The sequence below is a fragment of the Podarcis filfolensis genome, assembly GCF_964270895.1.
Source record: "Podarcis filfolensis genome assembly, chromosome: 5".
In the NCBI taxonomy this organism is placed as follows: domain Eukaryota; kingdom Metazoa; phylum Chordata; class Lepidosauria; order Squamata; family Lacertidae; genus Podarcis; species Podarcis filfolensis.
Genome location: NC_139608.1, coordinates 47674234 through 47696035, shown reverse-complemented (window position 1 = coordinate 47696035; position 21802 = coordinate 47674234). Strand labels below are relative to the sequence as shown.

The window sequence follows — 21802 nt, the reverse complement described above, 5'->3', positions numbered from 1 at the left end:
ACTATAAAAACCAAATTGCTGCCTTTGCCCCATTCATGGCTTTGTTATCTATTTCTGAGCAGGTGCAATCTTTTCTGGCTTGCTCTAGCATGAGCCCCCGTCTCCCAGCATTGTGAGAATGTGCCTTTCCCCAGCAGGTGCCTGGTAGAATTCAGTTTCTACTTTTCTTCCTACTCTTAATAGCTTCTTCTTGCACTTGTAACCTAGTTAGTCAACAGTCTGTCAGCAGCTTGTAAATACTACATGGACACAATATTTCACTTGAGAGACAGAGAGAAGGGAGGTGGAAAACATGGCCAGCTTAAACAGGCAAAGGATAAATTGCCCACACAGTAAGCCCTAATCCTTGTTCTTTAAGAGGTACATGAATGGGTTTGCTGTGCCAGCAAAGAAGAAAGCAAAATAATATCAAAGGCTTGTTTGTCAGTCTGTCGGTGCACAATGAAGCAGACCATTGTTCACATTAACATGAGGCATAACAATGACTTATGCAAACTACAAGAGGCGACTTCAGCAGGTGCTTTAAAAGGTCAGTTTCCCATTTCCATGTAAGTCCATAAAACCTGGAAATGGCTGAAAATACAGACAAGTTGAGATGTAACATGCTTTTTAATGTGTAAACTTTTTATTCTTATTTTTTGTAAATAAAAAAAAAACATTATGGCCATATCTGTTTACAGGTATCATTCTCTTAAAAAGCAAAAAAAAAATGGCATTGATGAGGTGGTTGTACCAGGTGCAATTAAAGTTTCAAAAACACATTCCAGAAAAATCAATATTATCCTCAATGTAAAATATTATCCATTTGTTTCATGAATGCATACGTTAACTTAATATTGAAATCCTAAAAAATAGGCAATTCTTTAAAAAGGAATCCTCTGGCAACAGTCAGTTAACTTCTTACTTATGCTACTTCAGACTGGCTGTCTGAAAAACTGTGATTTATTCTGCCTTAAAAACTATCAGCCCGAAAGAAGAGTCCCATGAGTGCTTTATCACACATCTGGACATGGCTCTGGCCCTGTAAATGCCAATGGTAGGAGAACATCTGTATGTGCAAACCAATGGGTATGCATGATTCCTTTGCCCACTGAATAACAGCAGAGCAGCTTTGATGGGCAGGGAAGCTCCACATTTGAACGAGAGCTCCATACATAAACTAAAGCTATACCGCACTCATAAGAAATCAGTTTCCAGGCATGTGTGCACAGGCTGGAGACAACTTTGGTGTTCCAGCTAAATAAGCCTTAACCACTTCTAACTTCTTCTGGATTTATGCCTTGTAGCGTTGTGCCTGCTCTGATCTCCTAAAGAAGCACAGAACCATAGAGTTGGGAAGGATTCCCTGAGGGTCAACCCCCTGCAATTGCAGGAATCACAGCTAAATAATCCCTGACAGATGCCATCCAAACTCAAGAATCCCTGACACCATCCAAACTCTGTTTTAAAACTTTCAATGAAGGAGAGTCCACCACCTTCCGAGTGATGGACACCAGACACCAGACTGTGCTTTCCATTCGAAGGACCATTGAACTCCTTGCCAGCCAGAATCTGCTAGAGACTAATACCCCAGCTCAGAAGTGGCCAGTCTGCCCTGAGCACTCCTATGAAACCTTGAGAGAAGAGGCCCCATAATGTGTCCCAAATGAGGTACCTTATTCAACTAGCACAGGACATCATTGGACAGAGCCACGATGCAGGCAGTTTGCCTAAAACGGAAATAAAACTCCTCCGTATCTAATCCTCTTCTTTCTCTAGCAAATAGGGAATAATTAAGATTCAGGCATTTCATATTTTAGTAGCTGCAATGAGCGGGGGAAATCACAAAGGTTATAATGGTGGGGCCTTTCTAATTGCATCTTTCTGCAAGGAGTATTATCACACCGTTAAAAGAAAAAAAGGAAGGGAAATACATATACCAGTCCAAAACCCCTGGTTCATTTCTAAGCGTTTTCTCCCTGCGTTGCTAAAATGAGTCATCTTTGCAACAGGTTTGCAACGCCATTGTTAAGACTGCCGTTTTGTGGCACTGTGCTGGCATAGCCAATGGCATGTCCCGCTGTGTAAACACATGTGTGCACCTGCGCACTTTAGAAATACACCACAACTTTGTATATACCAGTATGCAGTTCTACAGAAGGGTCATCATCTCCTCTCCCTAGAAAATTGCTTTGTTTTAAAAGGAAGTTCTGCATTTGAAATGTCAGCTGTAGCAGGCTCTCCAACGAGAAAACCATTTCAAAGCTGGGCACAAGTAACACTTTCAGTGTTCAGTGGCTACCTCTGCTTCCCTTCCTCTGGTTGTAGCATCACATCTGACAGCTGTTTTGTTTCACTGAATAGAGCTGTCACATTCAAAGCTAAGAGGCAGCGCTGAGACTTGCTGCCTGTTTCTACAGTCAGAAGAGGACTGGTCTGAAAGGAGGGGCATCAGTTGTGTTCTGTAGAATGAAGACATTTTTTAATTAAAAAGGGCCAATTCCACTAAGAAATTTGCCTTCAAGGAAGAACTCGGGTAACCTTAGCATTGTGAATATATGTCTGTTTTTAACCACCATCACCAGCCAGAAACTATCATGATCAGTTTTTATTTAAACAAATACTCTTTTTATAATGTTTAAATGATGTCCCCAATTGCTTTCCCATCCTACACCCTTTTAATCATATTCAGGATGTTTGTCTTATTGGACAAGGAAGTTATTTGCCATCAGCTGGGACAGTGTGGGGTGTGGAATCAGGAAGATGTTTAACACAATTATTGACTCCTTTCCCCCCTGTGCTGCTATGAATGTTTTTTACATATGGTGTAGAATAACACCAATAATTTGCTTTTTCTCTAGGACAAATCAAAGAAAATGTTTATAAACCAAACCTGAAATTAGAAAAAAAATGAAAGCTGACATGCTTACGGTTACTCCAAAATAATAATAATTAAAAAATTCCATACCCACACTGAAGTGTCCTTGTGAAAGAAGGTTTTCTTGTGCAGAAACCTTGCACAAATGAAAATGTAATCAATGCAAATCAGGTAACACTGTAAAGTAAAACAAAAAGGCTGCATCTATCATTTTATCTATTTACAGTCACAGGTAGGGGAAATAAGTTAGCATTGAACACAGTGGAGTAACTTCAAGGGAAGAGCACCTTATCTTAACCCTTTAAGAACCCAGTTGCTCTTCAGCATCACAAATCTAAAAGGAGCTCATCCTTTTGAGAGGCACTATGCTTCTCAGTTGTGAAACTTTTAATGCTTGTTTCTTTCAGCTGATGGGAAAAGAGGAAATAAAGCTTTTTAACAATACTGCATAAACAAAAAACATAAACATTGTTTTTTTAAAAAAATACATATAGGGTGTATAATAAAACACTGGCCATGGTCAAGCTTATGCTATCAGTTTACAAAGCCAAAACCACATTGGAAATCTTAGCATTTAATACTGTCATTTTTAAGATGGATGAGATGGCTCTGAAGGTTCATTCTGATGTGTCTTTGTTTATTTCCCCCCACCCCAAATATATTTCAAGTTCTCAAGAAATATTTAAAGTGGTTTCAAAGCTGCTTTCTCCTACAAAAGTTAAAGATGTACAGATCTCAAAGATGCAATACTGTAGTTTTGCAAGGATGTCAGGGACATATCGTCCAAAGGGCAAAAATAGAAAGAAAGTGCTTCTGAAATATATGACTTATATTTTCATCTTTGTTGCTTCCCTGGCTTACACACTCCAAACAGTTAATTTCAGTTTGCCATAAGCTCAGCTTGTAAGTGTATAGAAACAATACCTACAAACAGGTCTCTAGAGCCATCACTGGGCAGAAACATCTCCACCTGGGCCAAGGCCAAAGTCACCTGAAGTCTTTGAGAAGTCAAAGGCCAGTCACTGGATAAGACACCACCCACTTCCAAAGCCCAGCCAGAGCTGAGCCTCTCTTCCGTAAACAAGTCTTGTAAACAAACTTGAGTCCATCCCTCACACAATCCTTTTCCGGTCTATCCTGCAGAGAATCTTTTTAAAGGATCTCCTGAAGTCATGGTTGAAGATGGTGTAGATGACAGGGTTGAGGGAACTGTTACAATAACCAAACCAGAAGAAGAACTTGAAGAGTGTATCGGGCACGGGGCAGCTCTTACAAACGGCAGTCAATGTGTAGGTGAAGAAGAAAGGGAACCAGCAGACCACAAAAACCCCAATCACAACCGCCAGCACAAAAGTGAAGCGTTTCTCTCGGTTCTGCCTGCCTCTCCACCGGGAAGCTTTCGCATCTCTTTCCTCATCAATTCTGTTTGGCAAAGTGTCCCCAGGCTTAATCTGGCTTAGCTTGGTCTTCCCCTTGCCCCTTTGTGGCCTCTCCTGCTTCCTGGTCTGATGGCTCTCATTGTGTTCCGATGAAGAGGTGTCCTCCAGGTCTATACCATTGACTTCTTCCCTCTCCTGGCTTCCTCCTGCCACGGCTGCCTTCTCCCCATTGAGCTTGGTCATTGCGGGCATGTCATCCTTATCTGCCAGACCATTCTGCCTCCTCTCTGCGGCCTCCGCTCTCTTGCCAGGAGGCACCCGAGTCCTCCTCTTGGCAATCTGGTAGATGCGCATGTAGACCAGGATCATGATAAGGCAGGGAGCAAAGAAGGAGCCGATGCAGGAAGAGATGATGTACCACGTCTCTTTGTTGATGCTGCAACTGGGTTCCTTGCTCTCCGAATTCAGCTTTGCTTGCTGACTATCAGGGTCACCCTGTTTCATGATGGAGATGAGGGGTGGGAAGGAGATGACCGCAGAGATGATCCAGACAAGGAAAATGATGCTCTTGATGCGGCGCGGCGTGCGCTTGAGGTTGTACTCAATGGCTTGGGTGATGGACCAGTAGCGGTCGAGGCTGATGGCACAAAGATGCACGATGGAAGAGGTGCAGAAGAGCACGTCCAAGGCCAGGTAGATCTCGCACCACACTTTGCCAAAATACCAGTGGCCCATCACCTCGTTGGCCAGAGAGAAGGGGATCACCAGGGTGGCCACCAGGATATCGGCCGAGGCTAAGGAGACCAGGAAGAGGTTCTGAGGGGCCTTGAGCGCTCTGCTGGTGAAGATGGCAATGATGACCAAGACATTGCCAAAGATGGTGACGAGCATGAGCAGCGTGGCAAGGGTGATGAGGGCCAAGGTGGTGTACATGGGGTAAGGGAGGCCCCCTTTCTGCCCACCGTCGCTCCCATTCAGGCTCCCGTTGCCATCCATGTGCTGGGAGTAGCTGCTTTCCTCCAGCAGCGGGTGGTGCAGGTGTGCCAGGGAAGAGATTCCCCCCCTCTCGGTGAACGGGCTCCCCAGGTTAAACATCAACCCGAGCTCGGTAGGCTGTTGGAGGATGTGACCCTAACACACACCCTGCGAGGAAGGGGAGCTCTGGGTGCCCGGCGGATCAAGCAAGTCCGGTCTGGGGAAGTCAGAAAGAGCAGCCTTAATCCAGTCAGCAGGAACAACCGCTGCCTTCAGCTTTCCCAGTCCCCGCTGACGATAACCGACGAGAGGAGCAGCAGCAGCAGCAGCGATCTCCACGGGGGAGGGAACCGGCTCCGATTCTGCCGTCTCCGGGTCTCCCTTCGGCCAGGGAAGCGCGCGGCTCGCCTCTTCCCTCCCAGCCCTCGCTAGCTCATCTCCGGGCGGATCGACGGGACGAAGTCGATCCCGTCTTCCGCCTCTCCCGCAAAGTCGCCAATAAGTCCAGCCTGGAAGGGAGGGGCTCCTCAGGAAGCCATTCAGAAGCCGCCGGGGCTGGGAGACGACGAAAGTCCCGCTTACCTTCGCCGGGAGGGTCCCGGAGAGTTGAAAGGGCGGCGAGGCAGGTAGGACCTCCCCACCCGCGAGGGGCGGCTTCTGCTCCCAGTCGCCGGCGGAGCAGATCCCAGACGGCAGCGAGAAACGCCGCGCGGTTCGCTGAAGCCAGTCGCGGGGCGCGAGGGAAGAGGACTCTCGGCGGGCTTTGCTGCGGGGCGGAGGCGGCGGCGCAGGGGGCGCGCCCGGCAGACTCTCGTCGGTGGCGGAGCCAGCGCCGTCCGCAGCCAGTGGCGCCCGCTCGAGCACTGCCTTCCCCGCTCCCGGCTCGCTTTATAGCCCGGGCTCGGTCCGGTGGTACCGAGCAGCAGCGTCAGCGCCACGTGGGGACGGCCCCCTGCGCGCTTCTCCGCCTCTGCCTCCTCGCTCGCTCCCCCGGCGGAGAAGGGAGAGCAGGAAACTCCGACGGGCCACTGGCAAGACGCGCGACCTCGCCCACCTGCGCCCTTCTGAGGGCGCTCCCGCGGAGCCCAGCAACTTCCCGCGGAGCTGGCTGGACGCGAGCGAGAGCGCGCCCCACCCGCTCGGCTACAGAGACTTCTCACTCTCTCGCACACTTTGGAGCCACGCACACACCCAAGACAGAGCTATCTATCATCTATCTTTCTCTCTGTCTGTCTCTCTCACACACATGCACCTGACAGCTATGGATATCGTCTCTCCACTGTGCATAGCATTCACCGGGGTACAATGCCACCGTCTCTCTCTGATCCATCCATCTATCCATCCATCCATATATCTCTCTCTCTCTCTCTCTCTCAAACGTTCGTCTCCCTCATCCAGGGAAAGTTAGACAAAACCAACAAGTGGTCTGTTGCTTGCACTAGCTCTTGAGGAACTGGCGTGGGGCCAACACACAACTGCTCACCTACACAAGAGTACCTTGCACAGCCATTGCACAGTCACAAGTCCCTCCTTGGGTCACTTTTACCACCTCTGTGCACAAAGACAGATAAGAGCTGCAGAGACCAGCACAGGCCACTTGCACCCCTTGCAAATGCACACAGCACCTGCCCAGATCCCTTGGCTAAGGAATGTCTACATATCTCCCCATACAAATAGGCACCTCTTTATTCTGTACACAAAGATCCTACCATGGGCTTAGCTGGGATTTATTTTGGAGGGGGCAGCCTTTATGTGGGAAGGGGCAGAACCAAGTTATCTGCGATGCAGTTGGTCAGTTGAGTATTTTTATTTTTTTACTTGATTGGGGGGGGCAACTGCCCCTCCCCAGCTATGCCCATGGATCCTACACCCACTGCTTACATCAGGGCTAGCTAGCCAACATGACACCTAACAGATGTTGTCAGAGTCCAAATCCCATCATTCCTAACATTGGCCACGTTGTCCGAGACTGATGGCAATTGGAGTTGTGGGTAAACAACATTTAGAGGTCACCATGATAGCTATTCCTTGCTTTACAGTGTCCACATTCTCCACTCAGACATACGCACAAAGGACAGTGCTAAAATAAATCTGTGCACATGCATGCGCGCATGCACACATACATCTCCAGATTATGCATGGGGATTCCCAAAAGACACTCAAGGCCCAATCCAGGAAAACGTAAGCATTTTTGTAAAGTCCCATTGATTTCAATGGGAAAATTTAGCACTGACTCGTGGCTTTTCACTAGGAAAAGCCATGTTAAGTTATTAATTCTCCCACTGAAATGCACGCGCCTTTAAAAACATGCTTAGCTTGGGTTGCATCAGGCCCTGTGTTCTCAAAACTAGCCTACCTTCCTGGTTCATCACTGAACATCCCTGTTTCTCTAGAAAAACCTAGTAATCCCTTCATAATCAAGGCCCACCCACACCATATATTTCAAGCATATCCAATGCACATTTATAGTGCATTACTGTCTCCAGAGGTTCCTGGGAACTATAGTTACGGATGCTGGGAACAGTAATTGTGTGAGGTGGAAACTGCTGTTCCCAAGGATTCTTGGAGGAAAGTCTTGTGCTATAAATGTTCATTGGATGTGCTTTAAATGCATGGTGCAGATCCAAAGCTTCAGTGCCCACTTATTCTCAAGTATGACCTGAAGAGATGAGACTATTCCCAAATAAGCAGCCATCGCAACCTTAGTGTGTCCTGTTGAATTCTACACAACTTTCCTCTGTGTAGACATGTATAGAACTGCACTCCCACACTTCCTGTTGCCTCCACCCCAACATCCCATCTCACCTTTCACAGCAGACTGAGCTTGGGGCACCCCATTTAAGCCTCTGGTATATACGCAAGTCAGTTTGTAGGCACAGCAAATTGTACGCATGGGTTAGTGAATAGTCTGCCTTCAGTTATTCTGGCATGTGCAGGGAGGCTGGGTGAGATGCTATTTAGGTCCATAGTCCCTTTCCAATCTTGAGGTTCAGTAAACTGCATCAAAACTCTACACAAACCAGTGTTTCCCTGTTCACAAACGGTCCCTACAAGCAAGCCTTTTGCATTACAAGACTCCCCAGAACACAAACACACCCACCTGCTGCGTAGCTTGATGCTTTGAAATAAGTATGTGCAGAAAGTCCTGGTTTGTTTCAAGGAATGTATCGGCAGGGCTTCCTCCCAGGTAAGTGGGCTTGTACAATCATTCCTACCTTATGTGTGACTTACTTCAGAGTAGACATACATAGGCTTCTGCTTTACATTTTCATTGCACCTCTCTCATCCTCACACAGACACATTGCCTATATCCCAGCCACTCACAAAACTAAGGTTACCTGGGTCTCAGGCATTCTGTACTCATATTACACAAATCACCCACTTAATATTTTTTTATTTAAAAAGGGGGGAAATTAACATAAAAAGGTGATACAAAGAATAGATAAATATAGTAAAGTAAAAGAAGAATACAACTGGATATTGGCCAGAAAGTTACCATTCTGAGATATCAAAATGAACTCATTCTATAAATTTGCTTGAACTTTATACCTTCTTTCGTCATATGTTCGTAAACTGTATTCCATATTTTATTAAACCAGCATTTGGGATTTATCAGCCCACAGTTCCAAATCATATTAATTTCAATGAGATATTAACATGATTAATCTGACTCTGTATTGTATACTTTGTACACCTGAGGATTCCAGTGCCTTTAAGAGCCATGAGCAGGCTTGTGGTGATCATGATCTTCCCTCTCAGACAGTAATTAAAGATAGAGTTTGGATTTGATATCCCGCTTTATCACTACCCTAAAGAGTCTCAAAGCAGCTAACAATCTCCTTTCCCTTCCTTCCCCATAACAAACACTTGTGAGTGAGGCTGAGAGACTTCAGAGAAGTGTGACTGGCCCAAGGTCACCCAGCAGCTGCGTGTGGAGGAGCAGGGAATCGAACCCGGTTCACCAGATTACGAGTTCACTGCTCTTAACCACTACACCACACTGCATAAAGATGCAGGAGATGCCCTTCAGACATCACCCAGGAAGGTATTAGAGCAGAGATGGGGGGGCCTGCAGCCCTCCCAATGTGTTGGACTACAATTCCTATCATTAGCCATGCTAAGGAGTAGTAATTCATTAATACACCATTTAATGCCAAAACAGACTTCTAAGTGGTTTGAAAGTACTGTATAAAAACCAATGGTGTGATGTTAAACATTTAGTGGGCACTCATAACTATCTTTAAGTGTGTTGTTTAAACATACATGGTGGGGTTACTTGGAGAAGGGCCACAGCTCAGTGGTGCCAAATGCTGTTTTTATCTCCCAGAGAGAAGATTCAGCACTTGTATGAGTATGCGGATCCTCTTCGCTGGACTGTGCCAATATGCAAGTATTGTGCTTTGTACATTTTGTCAGGCAGGATCTGCTCTCATACCATTTATCACTTGTTTAGGCGCTTCTCCTTACCTTTCCTAAACTGCTAATCACTGTGGTCAGGATTTACAGAAGGGTCTGGATTCAGATGGGCAGGGGAGTTCTTGGGCACTGAAGGATGTGCAGCCCACTGTTGCGCAAGAACCTGTCTGGACCAGGATCACAAAGAGAGAGTTTCCGTGTTTGTGTGTTATTCACAAAACCAGAACTTTATTGGAAGAAATGCCCAGCCTCAGCCATGCAGCTTAGGAAGGTAGGTGGAAAATGTGTCATATTTGCTGTGGCAAAATATGGCTTTTGACAGGCATTTGTGCATGTGTTAAGGACAAGCGGATTTTCTGTTCTGTTCCTTTATTTCGTGGGTTCACTCTGCCCTCTGTTTCACTCTTCCTGATTTCCAAATTTGTTCCAGAACAGGAGCATGCAATGCATGCACTTCCATCTCCTCCCCAAACACCCCCTCTCTGTGTTAGTAATCTACTCAAACACATTATGTATGATTTCGTTCCGATTATTTTGTGCTTTGCCATTGTGCAACCTTCTGGGTGAACATCAGTAGGACAGCCCACAAGCCAGAAAAAGAATCGTGATGCAAGCGGAGTAAGTGGATGCTCGGTTTGCTTTTTCGCCAGTGCCTACACAGCTGCCCATCAGCGGCGTAGAATAGAGGAGAGAGATGCCAGATTGCACAAGAAGAGTTCTATTTTTCAGAAACTGAAACAAACAGTGTATGATTTATAAAGGGAGTGTGGACCATAGCCTAGTGTTGCAGTAGCTGCCTTGCATGCAGAAGGTCTGGATTCAATCCTGGGCATCTCTAGGTGGCACTGGGTGAGACCCCTGGTTGAAACCTCGATGAGCTGCTGCCAGTCAGTGCAGACAATACTGACCTAGATGGGTGGGCTCTGTAGAAAGCAGCTTCCTGTGTAGGATTCTTAAAGCACCAGAAACACAACTCAGTCATCTGAAACACCAAAATCCAAGGAGAAAGATGGAGGGGAATTTTCAAAAGCATCTGTCGTATGTTTGTGTGAAAGATAGATAAGAAAAAGAAGGGGGTGGCAGGCAGAACTCTTCATTTGTTTGTCTGATCTCCAAGAAGAAAATCAGAAGCAAGGCAAGGTCAGGGCTATGGCGTTGATGCCCTTGGCTCAAAATGTTTGATGGCCAGGATTGCTTGCCTAATCATGAAATGTTTTATCTTTCCTGAAGAAGTAGTTCCTCAAACAGGGAGGTAAGAAAGTTCCATTTCAAATGTCTGTGCTGTTCTCTTTATAAATATTTGTCTAACATCAATCAAGCCCGATGCCTCCGAGTGCCATAAAAAGGCATTCGGATCCTGTTGCCATGTGAATCATTGAAAGATCCCGGTTAGGGGAGCTGCTGTGTACAAACTTTGCCATCAAAGAGAGTTCCTTCGGCATCCAAGCTTTGTATGTTTGGATTGAGCAAACCAGGATTGCTCTGATTGTGGCAGAGTTTTGCTGCTACATTTAAGCTCAGTTACAAATGGGGATAAGGCGCTTTGGCACAATACCCCACACATGTCCATTTGTATACCTCTGTCCATTTCCACTCTTAAGAAGGACAGGAGTGCATTCTTTTTCAAATATTGGACAGAAGAGAATGAACTGAAATCAAAACTCACATTTAGAGTTAAGGCCCTTTTAGATTCCTAAAGGGTGTGCTGGGAAGACCTTTGAGTGGCCCATGACAAATCCTTGAGTGAGGGCCAATATGTAGGCAAAGTGTTAGTGTCACTGGCATTTATCCAACACATCATTCAGTAACCATCCCATCAGCGAAAGGATTTCCACTTGCGCAATGGGACTTCCTTCCCATCACTTGCCCCCTGAATCTGTTCTGGGGTCGTTGTCCCCAAACCACACCCCCCACAGAGCAGGTTTGGGGAGGGTGCAGTGGGAGGAAGTTCCACTGTACAAATAAAAATCCTTGCGCTGATAGGGCGGTTACGTAGCCCTGCATTGGATACAAGGGACCATAGACATATCTTCAGCATCTGTTTCCATTGGGAATGTGTCACTTTCAAACACTGTTAGCAGGAGAAAACAGTCCATTTTAGTGTAGGTTTCACATCAGAATACCTGACACCGGAATTGGGGAAGAAATCACTGTTAAAACAAGTTCCCACAAGACGTAGCCATAGTCACAAACTCGTATATCTTTAAAAGCGGGTTGGACAAGTTTGTGGAGAAATAGAATGTGAATCCACTGTGAAAATAGGATGCTGGACTGGACTGGCCTTTGGCCTGATGCAACAGAGCCCTTCCTATATTTCTGTGTTCTTAAGTTGGACATACAGTCAACTCCATCTCAGCTCTGGTTCTGCTGTTGGCCTTGAAGGTTGACCTCCTCTTCAGCCAGAGTTCTCAGTATCTCTATATTGGTGACATCGAGTAAAATAGATAATCACTGTGAGACAGTCCCTCACCCTCTCTCTTCCTGCCTCCACCTAGATAAAGTAAGCTACATGTCCTCCAAGGAGGAGATATGACACTTCTGCATCCAGTGCCACGGCCAGTAACAATCTGTACAAAACTATTCTTTGATATTTTTATTCATTTATTTTGACCATTTATATGCTGCTTAAATACAATGGCCTCTTTGCAGTATATAGCAACTCAGAACAAAGGAAATAATAATGAGGTAAAGCTATAAAGTCAGAATCCAATTAAAATGTCTGCTGAGATTAAAAAGAAGAAGTCGTCATCTTCAAGAGGCAACAGAAATTCAACCAGAAAGGGACCTGTCTAACTTTGACTGGAAGAGAGTTCCATTAAATTGGCCCCACAATACTGGCATGCATCAAAGTCATAGGGGGGCTACTCACAGTGACTCCCCTGAAGATCTCCATGCTTGGATAGGAAAATAAGGAATCAGGATCTCTGGTATATCCTGGACCCATGTTGTCAAGGGTCTTGACAATTAATACAAGAAACCAGAACCTGTCCCAGCAGAATATGGGCCGCACTGGAATTGTGTGCTGGATAGTTCCTATCAACCCTCTAGGTTTCCATCAGCTCAAGCCTCCAGAGTAGGCCCAAGTATAGCCCCACATAGAGCACATTGCAATAACTGAGTCCTGAGGTTACCAGTGCCTGAATCACCATGGCTGTCCATGAATGGTCTAGCCATAGCTAGTAAATGGCACTCCTAGCCAGGAGACTTCCAAACTCCACAACTCTTCTTTCAAAAGGAGTGTGACCCCATCCAGGACAGGCACAGGAACCGTCAACCCACAATGCCTCCATCTTCCCAGGGTAGTAATAGGAAGACCAAGTTCCTAATTAATCCTGGGTGTCAGTGCTAAAATATCGCAAGGTCTGAGAGAATGGGGTTATTATGAGAAGCCCTAAACAAAATAATGGCGGCTTATCCTATTAAGAACATCAAAAGAACATCATTTCTAAGCCCCTGTTACCAGCTGACCATGTCTCCTGTAAACATTAATCCATAATCTCAGGTATTTTGTAAGCAAAATTAACTAGCTAATTAACAGTGCAAACCTTTACATGTCTACACAAAAGTAAATTCCATTATGTTCAACTGCTCAGCACAGGAAATTCATAGTTAATATATAGAAGAGTTGTGCTATAAAGGAAAATCCCCTCTATAACAACAACAAAAAATTCTATTACGAAAGAAAAACTCAACACTGGAGCAAAAACTAAAAAAGAGTTGAGCTACAGAAAACGAAGAGTGCAAGGGTGCAACGACACCTACTGGTAGTATTAGGTCACTGCAGTTAAGTTTACCAGAGCTGGGATGATTTTTTATTTTTTTCCTAATTACATTGCAGCCAGAAGGTAGCAAGTCTGTTACATCCATCTGCAACTGATGGTTACTGACAGGCTCATGGTAGGGAAGTGACAATCAGAAGTGTCAGGGATTTGAAGAGCAGGCGGTGAGCAATCAGCAAATTTGGTGCTGCAAGAGCAAAGTACGTCGATTTTGAAATTCACAAGTGTATTCAAAAGTGGCTTGGTGGGTTTTTTTGTTTTTCTAAAATAGTGCAGCATTTCAAGAGGCAGTAAAGAATTCCGAACCAGGATTAAAGGCAAGGTGATCTGGCTGTCTAATATATAAAACTAGATGCAACCTATGCCCCAATGTGATTTATGGCTTGAGAGAGTTGACAAGCGAATGACTCCACAACAGCACCAAGAGAGAAATATTTTTGCAGGAAAGGAGAAAGGTGGGAATTAATCAACCACCACCATGGATCAAAAAGCTGTGAAACCCTTCATGACGGCACACAAAGGAATTGATGACAGCCATTCACAGGGAGACGGTTAAGACTACTTTTCAAAAATGGATTTATAGCCTGATGTTATAAATCCATTTTGAGCTATGGTGGCTCAGCCAGCAACAGCCAGAGAGCTGGCGTTTCCCTGTGTTCCTCTGCTGCATCTCTACGCTTGCTTACTCAACGGTAGGTCCCACTGAACTGAGTGGGCCACTTTTAGGGCTTTTAATAGTGCTGTTTTAACTGTCTGCATTTTAATAAATCTATTTTTATGGGTTTTTTATAATTTATTTGCTTTTTAACTATTATCTTGTATATGTTTTTAGCTTTCTGTATGTTATCTGTGTTGTTCTAGGTTTTTTTTTAAGCTGCCTTGAGTCCTGGGGAAAAGGCAGGATATAAATAAATATGAATATAGGTAATCATAATAAGTACAGCAGCAGCTCTACACTGTCAGATGAGCAACCTCTGTCCAGTCCTGTATTTTCTGCACATGAGGTGGTGCCATCTTTCCTCACTTTCCCTAGTGGCCTTGGGACCATAAGGATCACACAGTGTGGATTATCATTATGAATGGCCCCGCTGGACCAGTGCCACCCCCAGTGGGTGCGAGGTAGGGAGCCCAACACTAGATGCTTTTCAACATCTACATGCAGCCGCTGGGAGAGATCATCAGGGGATTTGGGCTGGGTGTCCATCAATATGCGGATGATACCCAGCTCTGTGAGGTACGCGGGGTAGCGCTGTGGGTAAAACCTCAGTGCCTAGGACTTGCCGATCGTATGGTCAGCGGTTCAAATCCCTGCGGTGGGGTGAGCTCCCGTCTTTCAGTCCCAGCTCCTGCCCACCTAGCAGTTCAAAAGCACCCCTAAGTGCAAGTAGATAAATAGGTACCGCTTTATAGCGGGAAGGTAAACGGCGTTTCCGTGTGCTACGCTGGTGCTGGCTCGCCAAAGCAGCTTCGTCATGCTGGCGACGTGACCCGGAAGTGTCTCCGGACAGCGCTGGCCCCCAGCCTCTTAAGTGAGATGGGCGCACAACCCTAGAGTCGGACACGACTGGCCCGTACGGGCAGGGGTACCTTTACCTTTACCCACCTCTACCTCTCTTTTAAATCAAAAGCAGTGAAGGCGGTGAAGGTCCTGTGTGAGTGTCTGGAGGCAGTTGGAGGATGGATGGTGGCTAACAGATTGAGGTTGAATCCTGACAAGAAAGAAGTGCTGTTTTGCACAAGAGGCGGATGGGTGTGGAGGATTCCCTGGTCCTGAATGGGGTAACTGTGCCCCTGAAGGACCAGGTGCATAGCCTGGGAGTCATTTTGGACTCACAGCTGTCCATGGAGGCGCAGGTCAATTCTGTGTCCAGGGCAGCTGTTTACCAGCTCCATCTGGTACGCAGGCTGAGACCCTATCTGCCCGCAGACTGTCTCGCCAGAGTAGTACATGTTCTGGTTATCTCCCGCTTGGACTACTGCAATGCGCTTTACGTGGGGCTACCTTTGAAGGTGACCCGGAAAATACAACTAATCCAGAATGCAGCAGCTAGACTGGTGACTGGGAGCGGCCGCCGAGACCACATAACACCGGTCTTAAAAGACCTACATTGGCTCCCAGTACGTTTCCAAGCACAATTCAAAGTGTTGGTGCTGACCTTTAAAGCCCTAAACGACCTTGGTCCAGTATACCTGAAGGAGCGTCTCCACCCCCATCGTTCTATCTGGACACTGAGGTCCAACGCCGAGGGCCTTCTGGCAGTTCCCTCACTAAGAGAAGCCAAGTTACAGGGAAGCAGGCAGAGGGCCTTCTCCGTAGTGGCACCCGCCCTGTGGAATACCCTCCCACCAGATGTCAAAGAGAACAACTACCAGACTTTTAGGCGACATCTGAAGGCAGCCCTGTTTAGGGAAGCTTTTAATGTTTGATGCATTACTGTATTTTAATATTGTGTTGGAAGCTGCCCAGAGTTATTATTATTATGGAGCCAGAGGCAATGGGAGGCAGAGCCAACTAATTCTAGCCTGCTCTTCCCTGACGAATTCTACAAAGGCCACATGGAGAATAAGGAGGAGGGAAGCTGGAAGTGGGTGGGAGCTGGCTGAGGGCAAACTGAAGTTAGCAGGGCAGTGTCCCAATTGCACTACTAGATCAGCCTGCCCTCCCAACCTCCATTATCTTATGAATCCTGCTCGACCACACTGCTATGCAAGAAGGCAACCGTCAATGCAGAAAAGCAATGCTGCCACAGGAAGATAACCTTCAGCCTAAGCAGCCTTCACCAGCAGTGCTGACCAGGGCTGATGGGAGTTGTAGTCCGACAACATCTGAAAGGCACCGAGTTGGTGAAGGTTGGCCTACAACTTCCATGACTTGATCCAGACATCCTTCCTGAAATATTAAGGGCCTGAGAAAACAAAACACCAGGCGACAGCAGAGTCTCCTGTCCTGGTGCTTCAAGGATCCACTTGACCCATATCCCACCTTTCCCCAAGGAGCTCAAGGTGGTGTGCATGGTTCTCATCCTCTTCATTTTCCCCTCACAACGACCCTGTTGACCCTGGGAGATTGTGACTGGCCCCAGGTCACCCAGTGAAGTTCATGGCTGAGCAGGTCATTGAACCCTGGCCTCGCAGGTCTCAGTCCAACGCGCTTAACCACTTTTAATCCTGAGCTGCCATCACAATGCAGTGGATCATAAGAATCAGCTGTGCCATTTTATGAGCAACGCCCTGTGTAACATTGGGAAATTGTCCTCCTAAGGGCATAATGGGGTTGGGCGGTTAACAAAGGATAGTTACTCAAATTAGCACCTATTGCCTGCAATACTAGAAACGTCAACAAGGATACAGTGTTGAATGCAATTCCAGAAATAAATCCCCAACCCTGCCCCACCAGGGGACTCTGAAATTGGAATTGAATCCAGCTTGCGGGGTGGGGGTGGGGGAGGCAGCCAGAGAATGAGACCCTTGGAAAGAAGAATCAAAAGAGCACAGCCCCACCCCTCATGCCAACAAACACTATACACATCCAGGAATCTTTTGCCCACTGTGGGGCTCAAACCCACAACAAGGGGCTCCGCAGTATAATCCTCACAACAATCTTATAATGTAGGTCAGTATTATTCTATAGCAGTGTAGGGACGGAGACAGGGCAATGAAAGAGTTAACAAATGATGTGAGATTTGAACTGCTCAGCCTCACAGAAGCCTTTGGCAAAGCAGAGCTTTTGGATGGGCTTTTACAAACTGTTCTCAAATACGTTTCTCTGGTAAGGTTGCTTTTTTAAAATAGTTTATTGAAAGAGTGGTTTTGTTTGTTTGTTTTTAGGATGGTTCAAGTGTCTTGCATTTGCCCTTACGAAAGAGAGAGGGTGCGGGAACGAGATGATCCGTGTGGTCCCTTCCAACTCTACAATTCTATGAATGCTCAAAGCACTGTATCAAGGGTGGCCCTCCAGGTGTGGCTGAGCTGCAATTCCCATCATCCCAGGCCACCTTCCATGCTGGCTGGGGCTGATGATAAGCTGGAAACCAAGAGCATCTCAAAGGCCACAGGCACCCCATCCTTGCACTCTCTAAATGCTCATGGTTGCTACGAAAAAAAGCTGACCAGCCATTATCATGAACAATTATCTTCAGCATTGTATTTCCTTTTTAATTAAGCATTTTGACAAACGTTGCCCAAAAAGGAAGGTTGACTGCCATTTCCTCCCCCAATAATTTGTGTACATGTTTAAACCCATCTCTTTTCAGCTGTGCAAGGGGGAAAGCTAATCCAATGCAGCTCTATGTCACTGCTTAGAATCATTCATTTAACAAGACAGTCTTTTCCACGAATTAATTAACTGGATGTTCCCTCTCTCTGTTCCACCAAATATGATGGCTATTCCTCATTCAGCAGCATGAAGAGTTTCCTCACTGTTGCCTAGCTTCTAAAAGTGCAGCCCAAGCAGATGATCGTTCCCAGAGAATTGAGGTGAACAAGGGCAACTGTCCTACATCTGACCTTGAAGAAGGGAGCATAGCAAATAATATGTCTCGGCTTGTCTGACAGATCTTAATTTAATGAAATAAAATCCACAGAGCATGCTAATAAACCCTGGAAGCTATCATAATTCTGACAGTAGGTAAGAAAAATATTTACACACCAGCAGGTGGTGTTTGTACAACCTGTACTGCAAAACACTCCTCTTTAATCGATGCAATTGCAAAGGAGAGGTGACAACAGATATTTAAAGGCAGAGAACGAAATGTAAGGAAAGCCCGGCGGGATCATACCAAAGACCTGGCTAGTCCAGCAATTTGTTCTCAAAATGGGCAACCCACATGACAATGAAAAGCCTGCAAGCAGGTCCTCAACACTCTCCCTCCTTGTGATTCTCAGGAACTGGTATCCAGAGCCATACTTCATCTGAGAGTTGAGGCAGAACATGGCTAGTAGGCACTGAGGGCAAAGGTTTTAGTCTTGTTTCATGCATAGATATTATTCTGACAGTCTTCATTTTGCTTCTCAATCCAACTGTGTCACCGGAGGCTCAGGTAGCCGCAGTGCTTAGAGCTACCTTTTACCAACTGCGGCTGGTTCCATAGTTACGGCCAATCCTGGACCAGGAAAGTCTGGCCACAGTAGTTCATCCATTCATTACTTCAAGACTGGATTACTGCAATGCGCTTTATGTGGGACTTTCCTTGCACTCGATCCAGAGGCTGCAGTTAGTGCAGAATGCTGCAGCATGATTGCTGTCAGGAATAAGGCCTTGTCAGCATAGAACACCTGTGCTCAAATATCTGCACTGGTTGCTGATCCTCTGCTGGAACAGATTCAATGTATTGCTATTAGCATATAAAGCCCTTAACTTGGGACCAGTTTACCTATGAGACCACCTAACCCCCACGTGCCCACTTGACCACTTCGATTGGCAGAATTGGCACTACTACAAACGCCACATAATACCTGTTCTGCATTCATAAGAACTCAATCCTTTAGTGTGGCAGCACCTGCCCTTTGGAACTCCCTGCCTATTGAAATCAAGCAGGCACCTTCACTGTACTCTTTTTGGTGCTTCTTAAAAACTTTCTTGTTTAGACAAGTCTTCCAATATGCTTAGAAATGCTAAGATGAACTTTGATCCATTTTAGTATTTTAACTTTTGTATGTTTTAATGCAAAAAGTTTCCTGGTTTTATGATTTTATCTTTTTGTAAACTGATTCGAGGCTTTTCTCTCTCTTTTTTTACAATCAAGTGGTGTATAAATTTTATGAAACAATGAATGAATGAATGAAGGTTCCATCTGAATGACCCACTGGCACTAACCTGAAAGCAGCCCTATACAGTCGTACCTTGGTAGTCAAACAACTTAGTTGTCAAACAAATTGGCTCCCAAACATCGCAAACCGGGAAGCAAGTGTTCTGGTTTGCAAACGTTTTTTGGAAGCCGAACATCCGACGCGGCTTCTGTGGCTTCTGATTGGCTGCAGGAAGCTCCTGCAGCCATTCAGAAGCTGCACCTTGGTTTTCGAACCATTTCGGGAGTCGAATGGACTCCTGGAACAGATTAAATTTGAGAACCAAGGTACTAATGAATATTCATTAGCTTTCAGCTTTCCTTAGAAGAGAAATATTGTGACATCTTGGGAAACAATTAAAGACCTTCCCAGATTCATAGTCACTATTACTGAAACACTGGGGACTTAAAAAAAAAATTACATAGCAAGGCAACTGTTAGATGACGGTAGGTAGATGATTTAGTTAGGTAGCCGTGTTGGTCTAATGCAGTTGAAATATATAAAAAAAATAACAGAGAAAAATTAGAGACCAACTAAGTAAAAGGTAAGTTTTGGGGGGGGGGGTATACATATGTGTCTCACTACAGGAGAACACATACCCAAACCTTCTAGCTGCATGTAACATGTGAGAAGACCATTACTCTTTCTTGCACACCAAAGCTATTCTCCCACCTTCCGCTTGCCGGTTATGTGTGGACAATCAGAATGCCATGTTGTTGTCCTTGAAAAGACAATAGACACTCCCTGATGCTGACAAGCCCATGGAAAGCAGAGAGGGCACAAAGGATCCATTAGCCAAATCAGTAAAACAAGCAGAGCCGGTTAAGGAAACCAGTCTAGTCCCTTCAGTTAAAGCAGCTGTGGAAGGATACAGGTGGGGAGGGGAGAGGAACTAGCTAGAGAAATATTTCTGGACTATATGTTGAAAAAAGTCTGCCTGTGGCTTTCCCACAGGTTTCCTTTTTTCAGCTGGAATAGGCGCTCTCATAGACCCGACAATTTGTATTGCTTTCGCGACAGAGGCTGGTGCACTAAAAAGCATCACCTTATTAGCCATAAGGTACTGCATATGTAACTATGTCCTTTAGAAAGCCTGGCGTGTTCCTGTATGTTCTTTCTAGGTGCTCTGTGTATTCTTGGAAACAGCTGTTTGTACACAGCCTTCCAGCTCGGGGTGCTGATGTACATTTACAGCATGAAAATGAGTCATCCCGCTGGGGATTCTAAGCAGCTTTCCATACCGGTTCTCCTTGTTCAGTATTTTGCCAACCTTGCAAATCACAGCGAGGTAGACAGATTTGAAATTCTCTCTCGTGTCAGTGCTCTCTTCAGCTTTGCAATTAGAGAGCCCACAACCAGACACTTCCACATACATACATTGACGGCCAAGACCAAAAGGGGTGGGTGGGTAGTTTCTTGGGATAATTGTGCAAAATTGCAAGCTTTTCCAGAAAGCAGACAGCTCTGGAGCCATTTCATGAGCTGAAGAGGTGACCTAGCAGCTTGTTAGAAGTGGCTTGTCTGCACCCAGTTATTATTTCATCACCTAGTAGCATGCCAGGGAGAGGTGGGGGGAGAGAGTTACTTTTGTCTATCACACAGAAACTTCACTTGCAATTCTTTTACAATGGTACCCAACTGAACCACTGGGTGCGATCCTTTTGTCCCACACCTCTGCATAGAGGGGCTGAGATATCAGGGCAGTACAGGGGTGCCAACTTGAATAAAATGGGGGGCAGGTAACCCCCACTCTGCATAATCAATCACAAGACATGGTATGCACATACCATTTGAATGACAATGCCATCAAATTTTTTGGGGGGGTGGCCTCCTCAAATATTTTATTGGGGGGGAGGGACCTAGGCCTCTAGGAGCTGGCTCCTATTGGGCTGCCACTGTCTTCTCTTCTGCTTCTTCACACCCTCTTAAGAAAATGTTTAGAAGACATATGACCTAATGTCGCATTTGGACTTCTTCCATAAATGTGTGCAACTGGTTTTCAATCAGTTCGTTATGTCCTTACAGCTCCCACAGGCTGACATGATCACAGGCAGTTCACACTAAAGTCTGCCCAAGAGTCTCTGGCACATCCCTGTAAGAAAAGCAGCTCTTATTTTGATATGCTTTGTATTGACTATACATCCCGACTTCACTTGGGGGGAGGCATCCTTCACACGTGCATAATTGCTTCGTCTTGTGGGCGCATGACTTGCAGTCTGTATGGGCAGGTGGAGACCACAACTGCCATGTACAAAGGAGCCCATGAGAATGAGTTCAAGCTTTAGAAGAAGAGCCAGCTGGTCAATAGTGTGATGCCTGCTGAGAGAGCCACAAAGCAGAAAAAAGGAAAAGCACAGGAAGCTCAGAGCCAGACCATTTGTCCAGCTAGCTCTAGGTTGTCTGCACACTCACTGGCAGCACATCTCCAGGGTTTCAGGCAGCAGCTTTCACCCCTGCCCTACCTGAATGTGCTGGTCCCAAGGGTTAACCGTGCAGCAAGGTCCGAGTCCAGTCCGAGGTTGAGGGTGCGGTATGGAGGCTGTCCATCAAAGCTGAAGCGGGGTCCAAGGCAGGGAGTCAGGTGAGGTTAGGAACTCTGGCAGAAGAGC

General features: G+C 45.9%; 1 protein-coding gene across 1 annotated transcript; it reads right to left on the bottom strand.

Moving 5' to 3' along the window:
• Positions 1-603: 603 nt before the first annotated feature.
• On the bottom strand, positions 604-6484 carry ADRA2A (adrenoceptor alpha 2A). Its single transcript, XM_083614982.1, has one exon. The coding sequence runs from the start codon at positions 5329-5331 to the stop codon at positions 3970-3972; it is 1362 nt and encodes a 453-aa protein (XP_083471108.1). The 5' UTR covers positions 5332-6484; the 3' UTR covers positions 604-3969.
• Positions 6485-21802: the final 15318 nt, after the last annotated feature.

Bases quoted from the DNA above. Each gene is read 5' to 3' on its own strand.
- ADRA2A (XM_083614982.1), bottom strand. From the start codon at position 5,331: ATGTTTAACCTGGGGAGCCCGTTCACCGAGAGGGGGGGAATCTCTTCC.